This window comes from Nothobranchius furzeri, chromosome 12 (assembly GCF_043380555.1).
Source record: "Nothobranchius furzeri strain GRZ-AD chromosome 12, NfurGRZ-RIMD1, whole genome shotgun sequence".
Taxonomy (NCBI): domain Eukaryota; kingdom Metazoa; phylum Chordata; class Actinopteri; order Cyprinodontiformes; family Nothobranchiidae; genus Nothobranchius; species Nothobranchius furzeri.
In genome coordinates this window covers 68931411-68947580 of record NC_091752.1, presented here as the reverse complement: position 1 = coordinate 68947580, position 16170 = coordinate 68931411, and the positions used below count along the sequence as shown (strand labels likewise).

General features: G+C 43.9%; 1 protein-coding gene across 4 annotated transcripts in view; it reads left to right on the top strand.

Annotated features, from left to right (window-relative positions):
- Positions 1 to 10063: 10063 nt before the first annotated feature.
- Positions 10064 to 16170, top strand: part of LOC129157277 (oocyte zinc finger protein XlCOF6-like) — a 36500-nt gene continuing 30393 nt past the window's right edge. The window contains exons 1-3 of one of the 4 annotated variants that reach the window (XM_070542894.1): positions 10064 to 10372; positions 10469 to 10631; positions 10763 to 10875. In XM_070542894.1, coding sequence (XP_070398995.1) covers positions 10866 to 10875 — 10 coding nt within the window. In that variant the 5' untranslated portion in view covers positions 10064 to 10372; positions 10469 to 10631; positions 10763 to 10865. The other 3 variants (XM_070542893.1, XM_070542896.1, XM_070542895.1) reach the window with 3 other exon arrangements.

Here is a 16170-nt window from a genome sequence, read left to right as displayed (position 1 = left end):
TATATATATATATATATATATATATATATATATATATATATATATATATATATATATACACACACACACATATATATATATACACACACATATATATATTTATATATATATATATGTATATATATATATACACACACATATATATGTATATATATATACTGTATACACACACACACACACATATATATATCAGACGTCAAGCTAAACAGACAGAGTTAAAAAAAATATGATCGACCTTTTTCCCCATCACTTTCATTTTTTAAATAGTAATTAATAAACATTCGATACCATTACAATTTCCTTTGATTTCATTTTAAATAAATATTTAGAGTGCCCAGGTAGCACATAAACAATGCAATTTAACGGTTTTCTTAAAGGAGACATAACATGAAAAACCCACTTTTTTATCCATTAACACGGTGTGTTTCACATTTTAAGTGTCTAAGTGAGCAAAAAGGCTTATATTATTCACTGGAGTTGCTATTTAGATATTTAATAATTAAGTTTTGGGCATATTTGTCCACCCGTTCAGTTTTTCACATTATCTATTACATCAGTAATTTATTTCGTCAGGATAACTACCAAATATGGTAATGGCCCTCGGCTAAACACAGAGCCAATCCGCCATTTTTTCTTCTCGCTAAGATTTTTTGTAGTCCTATTGGAAAAATGCAGAATGTCTGGTTATTTTAGCCACACACAGCTCAAAACTGTTCCTCCTTTAAAGGAAGGGGGGTGTAGCAGTATTTAAACCCAGGAGCTGATGACAATACTGCTAAAAAAACACAGAAGAAAAAGTAGTGTGTGTGTGTGTGTGTGTGCGCGCGTGCACGCGCGTGCGCGTGCGCGTGGTGCGTTCGTTCGTGTCTTCAGTCTAGTAAGTACCGAGGGCTTCATCTATCTAAAAGGAGTCATTTTTATCTGAATGTGGCAGCACCGGGACACAGCAGCAGAGCGGTAAGCTTCATATCACTCTAAAATGTCGACAAACTTTACTTTAGATTTACGGGCATTAGCAGCACTAAAGCGTTAGCATCCGGCTTGCTATCGCTAGCACAGTATGCTAGTAAAGTTAGCACCCAGATTAATGTGGATTTGGCTGATTTTCGTGGAATAAAACGTGATTTCTGATCAACGCCTTCTTTTACACCAGATGATAACCTCCCACTGATTGTAACAGCAGAGAGCCTGTGTGTTATTCTACGTGAGTGTGATGTAATCTTAGCATCCAGTAAATAAAGTCCCATATCAGCTAAAATGCAGCGTGACAAAGTCATTAAAGTGCGTCAACACAGTGGATTTAATAGAGTTTTAAAGAACGATCTCTGAGTGAAGTGAGGTTAGTTTTTTGTCTCACTGCAGATATAAAAACGAACTCTGCATCAGTCAGACGCAGCAAAGCTCACCGTCTGTATGAGCGTGAGCATCGGAAAGCTTCTCCAAGTCCTTGAGATGCTAGTAAAAAATAATTTAGCCAGCTTGCTAATGTTACTTTTCTTCTCCTCTAAGGAACACAGAACGCTCAGATGTTGAAGCTTCACGTCACCTACTGAGGAAGGAGACCCACCAGTAAAGAGACGGTCTGGACCAGACCAAAGTGAGTGATGACACACCTCAGCCACCCTCATCATTAAGAACACCTCACCCCCTGAATCACTCCGTCTGATGACAGCAGAGTGATTTATTTGATGTTTTACTTGTTTAGTCTGTTTAGAAATTATTGAATTACATTATTTTCTGTAATCAACTATCTGATCTGGATGTGTGCAGAATAACTTTCCCCAAATTCAGCAGCAGCTGGCCGGTAAAAACAGCTGCAGCATGTAGTAAGTCTGTCTGCACTGCTCTCTAATGAGCTTCCTTTCATAAGGAATCATTTGTATAATTTTAGTGTCACTATTTTATTACATTTGTAAGAATATGAAGTCACTGCAGCAACACAAACGTGACTATAAACATGAAAGCTAAAGAACCAACTTTCCTAAAGCTGCTTGTAAACAAAATATGTCATTAAAGTTATCGTCTATCATTGCAGAATATGGCGATGACATCATGGAACTGGTCAATGGAAAAGTTTTCCCTGAACCAACTCCATTTCTAGATGAGGTCGAGAAGATCTGCATCTCACCAACCCTCTGGTCTCAGTATTCAGACAACGGAGGTCTCCCACTGTTGTCCAGGACCAGTTTGAAGCCCACATACTGCCCCTCCCTCATCATCAAGAAACATCAATCCGTATCCTGAGGACAACAGAAGACGGCAGGAGGACAGGAACTCTGAGACCTAGATACCACCAGCACCGGGACACAAAGCACCTGTGTGCACAACGCCTGTTTAACTACTAAAACCTGTTTATTATATAGTTCTACTTATTTGCTGTGAGGTTAATACTTAGAAAATTTGTATATTAATGAAAACAATTTAAAAAATCACTGATTGTATGTTTTCTTTTAGATGTAATGGTCCAAACTCAGCCTTGTAGACATTTATTGCATCCTGTAGGTAAATACACAGAACAGGCTCAGATCCAGGATGACCAGCATGCTCTTCTTCCATTCTGGCTGTTAGGGATTGTATCAATAACTCAATGCCTACTGATGTTTCCACCTAACGGTATTTATTTAGAATGCAGGTCAGATTTAACTATATTTGTTAGCAAAGCAGACTGATCTTGGGAATTTCACTGCAGCACTGATGTCCACCTCTCTGCACACATTAGAGAGAATTACCACTTTACAGCTAAACACATTTAATAAAGATATAGGCTACGCATTGCAGACAATAAAAACAAAGTTGTAAGCATTAGAATTATAATGATGACATTAAAGAACACTTGGAGGAATGTTCTTTATTTTTGACTAGAATCTCAAATCTTTAAATTAAAATGTAACTGATTTTTATCCATTTTCAGCCATTAAGACACCCAATATTAAATAAGACTACTTATAAAATTATTTATAATTATATGTATGTATATAGATAGAGATCTTAATAAAATGTATTCTTTTAATGGTGTTTTAATGAGCTGTATCATTATTTAAAACATTTTTTATAGAAATAAATAAGCAAGCAGCATTCCTTGTGTGTGTATGTACAGTCTATGGCCGTGACGGATGTGTGTGTGTGTGTGCGCGCGCGCACGTGTCTGCTCGCTTGTCCCTCCGTCGGCCGTGACGGGTGTGTGTGAGTGACTACAGACAAATGCATGAGAGAGTTAGCAGCCTTGAAACAGATTGATGAACTACTCTCCCCACATGTTTTAAAAATGCTAATATGCTATGCTAAATCTGCTATGCTAAATAATGATTTCTCTATAGAACTACAAAGTCCGGCTGGGGGAGGAGAGTACAGGTCTGCACTATGGAGGGGGGGCGGAGTTTACAGCTCCTCCTCCAGTTTAAAGAGACAGTACCCAAAAACGGCTCGTTCTCAAGACTCTCCTCAGAACAGGGGTAGATGAGGGTCTGTAGAGCAACAATAATGAGGAAATCAGACCAAAGAACTGCAGTTCCACTGTATTTAGACCCCAACTGAAGGATTTAGATGTAAAAAGGAATAACTTAAAAGCATGTTATGTCTCCTTTAAAGTAGGAACGTTTAACCTGTGCGGCCAGAGCGCTCTCCTTCCTTCTGCTCTGCGTAACCCTGAGCTGATCACCTACTTGTGCGTAATCAAATGTCTATAGGGGGAAAAGATGGAAAAGCCATGAGGTTCACTTTTGACTCAGACCGACTTATTGCTGTTTTATGGTGTGGCTGAATCTGCGATCCGCTGCCACGCGGACTGGAATAACAAATGCTGCATGAGTTGTCAGGTTCTGAGTCACTGGCTGGAGCGGACCGACTTTAATACGTCATCCCAAAATAGGAGCTAATATCTTAATTTGACCTTGAATTAAAAATGTTATAAAACCTCTTAAAAGTTTTTATCACAGAGGAGGCAGCGCTCATTTCTGCCTTCAGTCTGACGGCGCGCCGGAGTTTGCGCAGCGTGCGCGCTTATTGAATCTGTGTGTGTGTGTGTGTGTGCGTGCATGCGTGCGCACGCGGCACAGCTCCATGAGCCGCTCCAGTCACCGCGTCTCGTTATTGGCGCTATTTAAACCAATGTTGTAAAATTACTTCTGCCCAGCCCAGATGTGCTCACATGTGCACCCGTGAGCCGTGGTTCAGCCGGAACGCGTCTGACCTCTGACAGAAGCACTCTGAACTTCAGATCTTCAGCGCGCTGTTAATAGCCTGAATGGGAATCATTTCTTGATTTATTTAGTTACATCCACAATGTTCTGTGTGTGAGGTTTACAGTGTCAGAACACCTGCATGAGACAGGTGTTAATTACAATCTGTCAGAATGACTCACCACCTTCAGATTCCTCCAACATCGTTAAAAATGATCAAATACGGAACATATCGGCGTGCGCAGGCCAGAGTGCTGAATCTCGGCACATTGTTATTATGAAGCTAGGGCACATGTGGAGGACACGCACACGCGCAAAAATATACTTGTTTTCAATTACATTTATTGTTCCCACTTACTTTTTCTTAGGCCCACCCACAAATGAGTTTCTGGCTATGCTAATGGTGACATATGACAGACTTCTCTGAGCTCCGCAGCCATTACACTTTTCACCTCGCGCACCCCCTAGGGGCAGCTCACGCACCCCCGGGGGTGCGCGCACCACACTTTGGGAGTCCCTGGTCTAGGATAACAAAACTTCCCCCCCTCTAGAGACCCCGACCCCGGACGAGTTACGAGTGAAAGCAGCATCGCCTGGAGCTGGTGTGACCCGTCTACAGGGCTTTGCATCCGTATCCCAGGTTACCCTCGCCTCGGCCACAGACGAGTGGAGTCCAGGACAGACTGGGACATATTTGAACACCAGGACCTAGAAACTTTCACAGGATCAGTACTGGACTACATCAAGTTCTGTACTGCAAATGTGACAGTGGACAAAAGCATTCAGGTTTTTTCCAAATCAAAAAGCCTGGATGACCAGCGAGGTCCGCTCACTCTTCAAAGTCTGTGATGCCGCCTTCAGGTCAGGTGACAGAGCTCTGTACAGGGCTGCTCGAGCTAACCTGAAAAGGGGGATTAAAAAAGCCAAGTCAGACCACAAAAGGAATATCGAGTCCCACCTGTCCAGCAACAACACACGAGAGGTATGGCAGGGAATACGAGACATCACCAACCACAGAAGCAGCACTGCAAAAACTGAAAACCTGAGTGTGCAGCTGGCAGAGGAAATAAACAGCTTCTTTGCCTGCTTTGAAACACCACAGCAGCAACACTCATCTGCTTCAGCCCTGCTACCATCCTCATCCTCACCTGGTTCTTACACCGCTCCACTCACTGTAACGGAGCACGATGTCAGACGTGTGCTCCTAGCAGTGAACCCCAGGAAGGCTGCCGGTCCAGACGGAGTACCTGGCAAAGTACTAAGAGCATGCGCACACCAGCTCAGCCTCATCTTCACCAGACTCTTCAACCTCTCACTGGATCAGGCAGCCATCCCGTCCTGTCTAAACTCAGCCACAATCATCCCAGTACCGAAGAAGTCTCCCATCTCCAGCTTAAATGATTACCGCCCTGTGGCCCTCACACCGGTAATCATGAAATGCTTTGAGAGACTACTCCTTCAGCACATAAAGGATCACCTCCCCCCACAATTTGACCCCCACCAGTTTGTATACCGTGCAAACAGATCCACAGAAGACGCCATCGCCACAGCCCTCCACGCTGTGCTGAGTCACCTAGAGCAGCGGCAGAGCTACGTCCGAATGCTCTTTGTGGACTACAGCTCAGCCTTTAATACAATCATCCCGGACATCCTCATCAACAAACTGGTCACTCTTGGCATCCCTCCTCTCACGTGTGCCTGGATAAAGGATTTCCTCACAAACCGGCCCCAGACTGTGAGACTTGGCCCTCATCTCTCCTCCACTCGCACAATGAGCACCGGCTCCCCACAGGGCTGTGTGCTGAGCCCCCTCCTGTATTCTCTGTACACCCACGACTGCAGTCCGACCCACAATAACACTCTCATCATCAAGTTTGCTGATGACACCACGGTAGTCGGACTCATCTCGAAGGGAGACGAGGCAGAGTACAGAGAGGAAGTCCTGAAGTTGGCAGCATGGTGTTCAGAAAACAACCTGTCCCTGAACACCAAGAAAACAAAAGAGCTTACTGTCGACTTCAGGAGACACAGCACCGACTTGGCCCCCCTCTACATCAACGGGGAGTGTGTGGAGAGGGTCCACACATTCCGGTTCCTTGGTGTCCTCATCTCTGCTGACATCTCCTGGGCGGAAAACATCTCAACGGTCATCAAGAAGGCCCAACAGCGGCTGCACTTCCTGAGAGTCCTCAGGAAGTACAAACTGAACACCGACCTGCTGCTGACCTTCTACCGCTCGTCCATTGAGAGCCTGCTAACCTACTGTATCACGGTATGGTACGGCAGCTGCACCAAGGTGGATAGAGTGAGGCTTCAGAGTGTGGTAAAGACAGTACAGAAGATCATCGGCTGTCCTCTCCCCTCCATGATGGACATTTATTCCTCCTGCTGTCTCAGTAGGGCAGCAAACATCATCAAGGACAGCTCCCACCCCTGGCTTCAACATGTTCAGACTGCTTCCCTCAGGGAAGTGCTACAGGTGCATTAATGCAAAAACCCACAGACTCAAAAACAGTTTCTTCCCCAAAGCAATAACCACCCTGAACTCACACATGCACCGATAACAGAACCCCCCCCCCCCCCCACTTCCCACTTCCTCCATTGACCACCACTATCTATTGATACCAAATTCCATGTGCAATAATTATATATACATAACATTACTGTCCATATGTACATAGCGCAGCAGAATTGTACCCCCCCCCCCCCCCCAAGTATGTTTTTTTACACTGAGTAGGAGATGCTCTGTATCTCACTTTAGACCTGTATAGTGACAATAAAGGCATTCTATTTTATTCTATTCTATTCTATTCTAGGACCAGGAGAGTGTGGAGAAGATTTCTCCTTGGCCAACACTTTTCCCTGGACTCAGATCCGAGAGGTAAGTCCAGAGGGCAGTGCCCACTTTCAGCTATAAAGTCTGGCATTGTTGCTCGCGCAGTTGCAAAAGACTTGCAAGCTGAAGCTTGATTAAATGTATTTAGTCAAGGGGTTGCCACCTGTTGGATCACAAATAAATGCATTAAATGCGATGCGCCGATCGTTGCTCTGACTTTCCAGTTAAAATTAGAAAGAGGATCTGACGGAAATGGAATAAGCAAGCAAAATAGAAAGGCAGAGGTGAAGTTTTAGAAGAGAAACCTTTAATCGTAGAGGGAGATTAATAACCTCTCTAAAACTTAACCCACGTCTTTCACCACAGTTTCTGCTCGTTAAACAACAACAGACAGCTACAGCTCATAAGCTTGACTCTCCCATATTCCAGTTAGAACTGACTAAGCTCCTCAGATTAAAAGCCAAACTTCTTCAAGGAACCAAAGAAGTCTCGTTGCCTTCATTTGAACCCTTTGGATTACCATGACCTGGATGGCTGACAACCTTCAACATCAAATTGAAACATTAGCTTCTATTTTGGGTTAACGTATAAAAGTCCGCTCTGCAGCAGCCTCTTCATGAGCTCACCACAACTCATGTTAATGCAGAAGCATGGACGTAATTTTCACTTTAGAAGTTGGGGGGGAGGGGGGGACACACGGGGGAGGGGGGGGGGGGTATCTTTACGGTATGCTCTAATGGGAAACAGGCTTCAACACAAACGGTTGTTTTCCGCTTGGTCCTAGAGCTCATCCAGTGTTAATTTAATATAGCGTAATATTGTTTTGGATGGTAAAAAGTTCAGGGGTCAAAACTTGACTTTGGAAAATGTGGGGGGGACATGTCCCCCCTGTCCCCCCCAAAATTACGTCCATGTGCAGAAGCATTTGTTATTCCAGTCCCTGTGGCAGCAGATCGCGGATTCAGCCAGAACATAAAACAGCAAAAAGTCTGTCTGAGGCAAAGTGAACCTCACAGCTGTAGATGTTTCGGTTTTTCCCTGGAGACATATGATCACGCACAAGCAGATGACCAGTTCAGGTTTTCACGGAGCAGAAGGATGGTGAGAGAGCGTTCTGGCCTCAAGCGGAAGCATTACATTGCATTGTTTACCGAGGCACTTTAAATATCATTTCATTGTATGATGGCCTGTGTAAGGAAAAATAATGTTTAATCACATGTATTCATGTTTATGGTTAATCATCAGTATGCTTTGTGAAAATAAGGTTTGATCACACATGTATTTATATGCTTATAATGAATCACCTGTATGTTAATCCCCATATTAATCATTTCAATGTTCGGGTGTTACTCACGTCCCTTTGAACTGAACGATGCATATACCAAATGGATGACTCACCTGTGACTGGTACGTTCTAGCACTGAGTTAGACCTATATCTGATTTATGCAGGCTGATACTGCTAGAAGTTTCAGCTTGTGCTGAAGGAGATTCTCAACAGGCGAAGGCCAGGTGCAGACTAGACCATCTAAAAGCTGTTCAACGGGAAAAAGCCAGGGCGTAGGTCATCGCAGCCTTAGCAAAGGAAGATAGGGTAGGAAGCAGATGGGGCAATGTGTCTCCCATCTTATCTGGAGGAGGGAGTGAAAGCAGAGAGGGGTGTCAGTTACCATGGCAACAGGTGATGGCCTTCAATAAAGTTAGGGAGGGGTCAACATGAAACTTTGCAGCATGAGAGGAAGAATCAAAAGGTGTACATCTTGTAAAATATTCAGATTTGTCACAAGGACTGGGGTGGCAGAATCTCTCCTAATGCATGTGGAGAATAAAGTGTGATGATTGCAACATAAGGCATCTTGTGGCTTACTTCTTGTCCCACGCCCTGGTTGTAACTGCCTTCTATAATTTTGTACATAACTGTAACAGAAATGTTGTGACTGTATCTTTTGCTGCCTCTTGGCCAGGGCTCCCTCAAAACTGAGAACTTTAATCTCAATAGAACCTTCCAGGTTAAATAAAGAATATAAAAATAAGTAAATAAAATGTATTTAGATAATGAAACGTCAAAAAGGTAAATTATTTTTCTTGTTTGTCAGTGCATTTGAAGAAACAACTTAAAATGTTATTTATTTAACCAGATGAGTCGATAGAGAACTCATTCAGTGCGTTTACATGCAGCCAGTAACCCTTTTAAAACCTGAATATTCACAATAACCCGGCTCCGCAGGTCCTTGTAAACACCGCCAAAAACCCGGATATGCTCATAACCGGGTTTTTAAAAACCCGGTTACTACACCTGGGGTAACCCTTTTCTTACCCGAATGTTTGGTGGTGTAAACGCATACCGGTATATCCCCATCAAAGAGTGTGTTCTGCGCATGCTCTGTTCGCAAGGAATCTTGGTCTTTTGAGTAGCGAGACGTCTTGTATGCGCCAGAACACCGGAAGTAAAGAACAAGTTGGGAGCAACATGGTGAGTCGCGGCACAGCACCACACTTTTGGAGTGACGAGGAAACTAAAGCGCAAAGAAACGCGGTCGCTATCTCTTCCGAACTGGGAACAATGTTGTTGTTTTCACGGATACCGGAACAAGAAGAACCGGAAATGAGGCATATTGCGTCTGGACGTAGTCCATACGTCCTGACGCTACCCCAACGTCCGCATTTAAATCGGGTTATGCAAGTTAGGGGTAACTCTTTCTATTTATGCTTGTAAACGGGTTATTCTGATCAACTCAGAAACCCGAATCCCGACCTTAACCCGATCATAACCCGGATATTGGCTGCATGTAAACGTAGTCATGCTCATTTACAACAACGATCTGGCCAAGAGGCAGCAGCAACAGACACATAATTAGCTTTACATCAAAGAAAAACAAATGAGATAAAAACAAACTAGATTAAAATAAAGTAAATTACAAATTTATTATAACAGGTGTAAAACTAACTTGTCTTTACTTTAAGTAATTGTTTGAGGAAGATATCACATGTTATGTGTTTTATTAGTCCCATTCTGAACACACAGGTGTGTTTTATTCTGCTCCAGCAGGTGGCGCTAGTGCACCTTTACGCCGGTCACCGACCACCTGAAGAAGCAGAAACCGGAAGCTGCTAGCAGAGCTAGCTTGTTGTTCTGGTGTGTGAGGAGAACATTTGAGGCTCTGCAGTAAAAATGTCTTCACTTCAGTTTCTGGGAGAGTTGATCAGCTAAAGCGACTAACTGCTGCTGCTGCAGAAATCTTCTCACCAGGCTGTGGAAACTTTCTTCTCCTCCTCAACAACTTGGTGGAGTTCTTTCCAGAACCAGAGAAGATATTCTGCGGTCTTCGTGACAATCGGAGCTCCAGAATCAGGTTGTGGGTGAGAAAAGCTTTTCTCTAGACTTCCTGCCCTCTGGATCTGCTGCTGTTCCTTTGGCCTCTCTGAGAAACGCGCTCGTTTTGCTGCTTTCATCAGATTGAAGAGGTTCCCTCTATCAGACTCGCTCATCTGAGTTGGTCATGATGCAGGATCGCTGCTCGCTCTCTCATCCATCCTGCTCACACTCTCCGACGGAAAAGGCCCGAATCTGAATGTGACTCTGGAGGAAAAAGCGGTTAGCTCTACTCCGTGAACTCTGGTGAGCAAAGGTCCTCTTTTCCAGACTGGATCTGTCCTCAGCTGATCAGAACCAAAGCGTTGGATCTTTAATCTCCTGCGTTGTTCTGAAGCAGCATCTTAATCAGCTCTCCTGCTTTGTTTCTATTGCAGCTGTTAGCTAAACACGGCTAAAGAAAACCTGCTACCACTTCAGGATCATCCATCAGCTGGGACTGATTCATCGTGTGTTCTTCACCACCTGGACCTGGACAGCATGGACACAGGTACTGGTGGATGAATGAATGAATATATGGTCAGTCTATGGTGGGACATTACAGTGAAATCATGAGAATGAGGTTCAATCTTTAAAATAATGATCTGTATATGTTTAGCACTACTGGGGTTCTAAAACCCCCCAAAGCATTTTACATCACAACCAGTCATTCACTCATTCACACTGTTGTAGAACCTTGTAGTTTTAGAGTGATTAGATCTCTCTAATGAATGATTTTTGAAGCCAAGTATAGTTAAAGTCCCAAAGTCATCGTCACACACTGGTGAAGTTACGTCCTGCATTCGACCCGTCCCCATGGGGAGCGGTGAGATGAAGCTGTGGGAACTATTTGGTCTTCTGTCGGGTTTCAGTCACTACGAGAATCAGTCAGAGACAGGAGAGGTTTTCATCGTGTTCACAACCTACCTTTGTTGTAGCGTCAGTCACGCATCATCATTTGACCAATCACAGTTGGGGAGACAGCCTGCTGCAGACACGACGGCAGCGGCGCTGACAGCCCGTATGACTGCTGTTGCTTCAGCACGTCGCTGTGGTTTAGAGCTTAAAGGCCCAGTGTGTAAAAACATTCGACTCTTCAGCGCCACGCAGTTCAGAGTAAGTATTGCAGCTCCGGTAGCCCACACTAGGGTTGGGCTGTTTTTCCATTCGCCCATCATTAGTCCAGTAAATGACGATGGGCCGTGGTGTGTGCATGTGACTGGTTACGGTATGATTCACTGACTGATTTGCGAACACAGAAGAAGTCTAAACATGGATGTTTTTATGGATGTGCAGCACAAATTAGATTTTTCTTTTTGTTTAACTCACTCACTGCCAGCCGTTTCCTGATCAGAAAAGCTCTTCGCTGCCAGCGTTTTTCAGCGTTTTTACTGTTTTTTTAAGAGTCAAAGAACGTTGCTCTATGATGATGTCAACGCCAAAACTACCAAAACAAAGAGTAGACTCACCTCTTACAGGAAGAATCTGTGCGTTTTGAGTGTTATCTGTTCTTTCATAAGCCGTTGTTGAATTGTGATCGGCAGAAGCTTTTCCGGTTCTCGCCTCACTTTTTTTTTACAGCAGCGTCCCAGAACGATCTCCTAATACACACGTGTCAGACACCATGTGGCCCGTGGAGCATTTTTATGTGGCCCGCGAGATAATTATCAAAAATATATTAAAACTGACCGGCTGGCCGATTTTACCGCAAAGACTACAACTCCCATGATGCTTTGCGGTGTTAGCGCGGAGCCTAAGCGCCCCCTCCTTTGTGTTTTTCCAGCGTCTGCTGCCGGTGTCTGCAGCTCCGCTGTCTCGGACAAACTAAACACTCCTCTCACTCAGCGCCGAGTTCACTCAGCTATTTTCTGACGTTGAAGCCCAGAAACGGAGATTCTAGCCGCTCAGTAATGTGTTCACGACTGAAAGAGAAAGTTTTCCAGCTAACTTCCAGACAGAGCTGATATAACTCCAGCGAGCAGCGACACGCTCAAACCAGCATGACTCTGTGGCTGCTGTAGTTGTTATTTTTCCTCCCCGACACACAACGACGTGGTCAAGCTGCTCAGACATGTTCATCAGCACAAACCTATGTGAGCACCTGTTGTCATCTAATGTTGTCATTATTATGATGAAGATGAACAAAACAACAGGAGTCTCCTCCTCAGCTCAGATCAACCCCATGATGCAGGTATCTGGCTGGAACAGGTGAGCATCACAGTAAACCAGTGGAGCAAACTGAGCTTTAAATATGTTGGTTTTATGCTCTTTTTCTGCTCCAAAACATGAAAGTTAACAGGTGAGATGTTGCATTTTCATTTAAGATAAAATGATATTTTTATTTTGTTGTTGGCCCGTGAGAAAAGATTTAACCTACAGTAAACAGGAAGTGGAAAGGCTGCAGATAGATGAATAGAATAGAAAATCCCTTTATTGTTCCTCAGTGGGGAAAGCTAGACGTCACAGCAGCGATGACACGTATTACAGGAGAAAAAGGAGAATAAAAAATAAGAAAAATGAATAAACAACAAGAAAACATAAATCCTGAACAGATTTTAAAAGTGCTGAATATACCACAAGTAATGAATACCACTGATGTGTTTTATTTAAAACTGACTTGCTCGTGTGTAATCTGGTTATTCCACATTCAGTGTTAATGCAGAAATAAGTTTGTTTCCAAATTAAAATGTTCTAAATTGCATAAATGTTGATAAAGAAAATGTGCAAATTTGCCGTCACTTTTTCAAAAAATATGAAGTTTGGCCCTCGACTTCGTCCCAGATTTTCATTTCGGCCCCGTGTGAGTTTGAGTTTGACTCCCCTGATCTAACACGTGGACTTTCTGCTTCCTGATCACGTGACGTGTGACGTACGCGGATGAAGATCGGCTTTAGAGCTGGGATGTTTGTTCTCACGGTGCGGGGGCTCGTTCCGACGCCCACACAGTAAAAACATGCCAGTGACAGTTAAAGAGTTGTTAACGCGTTGAAAGGAAGTAGGGCTGAAACGAATCATCAAATGGTTCGACTCATTAAGTTCCTCGATTCATTTTTACTGATTCGAAGCTTTGTTAAACGTGCGCTCCACAGTCTGAACACGTTTTACTGGAGCTCTACGTGGTGATCTCGGTGCTGTGGTGGAAAAAAGAGAAACCAGCAACGACGGAAACCATCGTTAGAGGCAGAAACGGTCCAACGTTTGGATCAAGAGTTAAACTACAAGCAAACTACTGAATTGGCTGACTGAGTGGAGGTGGTTCATAGATGTCGCAACCTTTATGTCAGAAGGGAATGCCCCCCCAACACACACACACACACCTTTTGCTCTTTCCATTGTTCTCAAAGAAATCCATTCCACTTGATTCATTAGAAATGACTCAGTCGGCTGAAGTCCGTTCCACGTTTTCCTGGTTGCTCTGCTGCACGCATGGTGGGCGTGACTGACATGGTTGTCAACAAAGTTAGAAAATAAAAGACCGAACGAACCAAAGTGAAACTACAGGCTTGTGGAAGCTGGAGGAGGAGTCAGTGCCATTGCTATCCCATAATAAGCAGTGTCCTTGTCTGATCCCTCCACAGACACGGGGACATGAGGACATTTCTCACAAAGAAGCATAAAATAAGTAAAACTGTCCAGAATGAATGCTGACAGATGCTTTGAAACCCTCCGTCCCCCAGTTCTGGTTAGAACTGGGTTTGCCCGCGGGTCATCTGGGTGAGGCCACAGAACCTGCAAAGACTCTCAAAAGGTCTGGAAAAGGACCGGTTCGGCTGGCTCCGGTGAAGTGGAGACGGTCATACTGGGAAGTTTCGGTAATGGAAACACACCAATTAGTGCCTGGCTGTCCTATAAAAGACACCCATTCCTCCTTTTTGTGTGAGGATGCCAGCTGGTCCTGTTCCCCTGCAGATAGCTCATCAGTACTTAATACAAGTTGTTTATTGTTTATCTACGTTGGTGTTAGTTTGGGATGTTCTGATCATACCAGCAACACCTGTGTGAACCCTGTGTGATGCACTTGGGCTTCTTCCCCTTTTCCTTCATGCTGTGCAGGACAGCAGCAACAATGTAAAACAACATGTCCGCCTAACTTTAACTCTGTCTGCGAGAGTGATGTAAGCTTTGAGTCCTGCAATGAAAAGCTCCAGCTCCTGGGGAAGCTGATCACAGCTGGTTTAATAAGATGTGAAGAACAACATCTGGGTGGAGTGAGGTGAGTTTCCAGGGATCGCTGCAGAGATAAACACCTCCCAGTCAGACGCCGCTACGCTCACAAACACCCGTCTGTATGAGCGTCAGAAGGCTCGGCTAATAACCGGACCATAAGGAAGTTCATGATGCTGGAAGAGCAGCCTTTCTCTGTGGTGGAAGAAGAACCAAGTTTATTCATACAGCACGTGTCCCAGACTGAGGTCACACAAGGAGTTACAATAAAACGCTGAACACTAAAGCTAGAACATAAGACAATGAGTAGAAAACAACAGGCTCCGCCCACTGCTCAATCACCAAGCAACCCACTACAGGACATATAATAATAACAACTACAATAATAATCATTATAATAATATAATAACAACAATAAATCTCCCAAAATGCTGATTTGTAAGGTTCCTTTGCTTTGTAGTGCTTTAGCCTGCTGAGAGCTTAAAAGTTAAAGGTTGTTACTGACAGCAGCTACATCTAAGTGTTTATTCATTTTCCTTTTGACTGAATAGTTGCTGATTTGATCTTGGAGACGTTTCTCCTCACATCAGCTTCAGATCTAAAGAATGAGTTGTGAGTAGGTGTTGCGCTGACCTTAGAGGTGTGGCTGCCCCTCTCTATTGTTCCTCATCCTTTCCCTACATGCTGACTCCGTTGCGCGTTGCCAGCGCGTGACCGCAGATGGAACCTGCGTGCGCTCCGGCGCGCGCCTCGCCAGGTGAGCAGAATTGAGGCAATTAAGAGCTCGTGCTCGGGGGAAATGAAGTACAGCCAAAATGTCTGCAACAAGCTTTTGCCCAGCGAGCGGCAGACTGAGAGGAGTGCAGAGCGAACACAAATGGGTACACTGTGAGGAGGAAGACTTTGATCTTGACGGGCTGTCGGTAAGCTCTTGGATTCACGTCTTTATATGGACTCTTTATCCGTCTGGGTGTGAATGGAATTTACTGAGAGGAAGTGTGTTAACGTCTGGAGTGCCAGAAATGACTGCAGGAATAATAGTAAATTAAATGAAAGCAAGTTAAGGCAGAAAACAGATGTATTCATGTATTTAATTATTTGTCTGGTAAAATCAGTCTTTTTTCATCCTTGCTTCATTGTGAAATGATTCATCTCTGAATTAGCAGCCAGTACTTGTAAAAGCAGATAGAATAGTACTTGTCTAAAACTAGACGCCCAACTGAAGGTTACTAAAGATGCTGGTGTGTTCTCCTTGCTCTGTATTACCTGTAACAGCATTGAAGTTTATCTGCATGATTTAGTTACATGTTTATTTTTGTTATTTAAAGCTTTTCCACCTGACTGGTTCCTGAACCCGGACTGATCTCAGTACTGGTCAAATAAATTGTTCTGAGTGAAATCCAAAGTCTGCTCTTTCCAAGTGTCGGCACCTCACAGTGGAAGAAAACACTTGACAGTAGGAGGCTTAGAAGTTCTGGTCAGAACCAAACACGCTGATTGTGATGGAAGTTTTTATTGATCCTAAAGTAGAAATATGTTTTTATCTAAATGAAGTTCATGTTCTTGTTCCTTTTCCCCACATCATGTAGCCGGTATCACTCGTGGTGTAAATATAAAGGTATGGTGGTGTGTAACATCATGT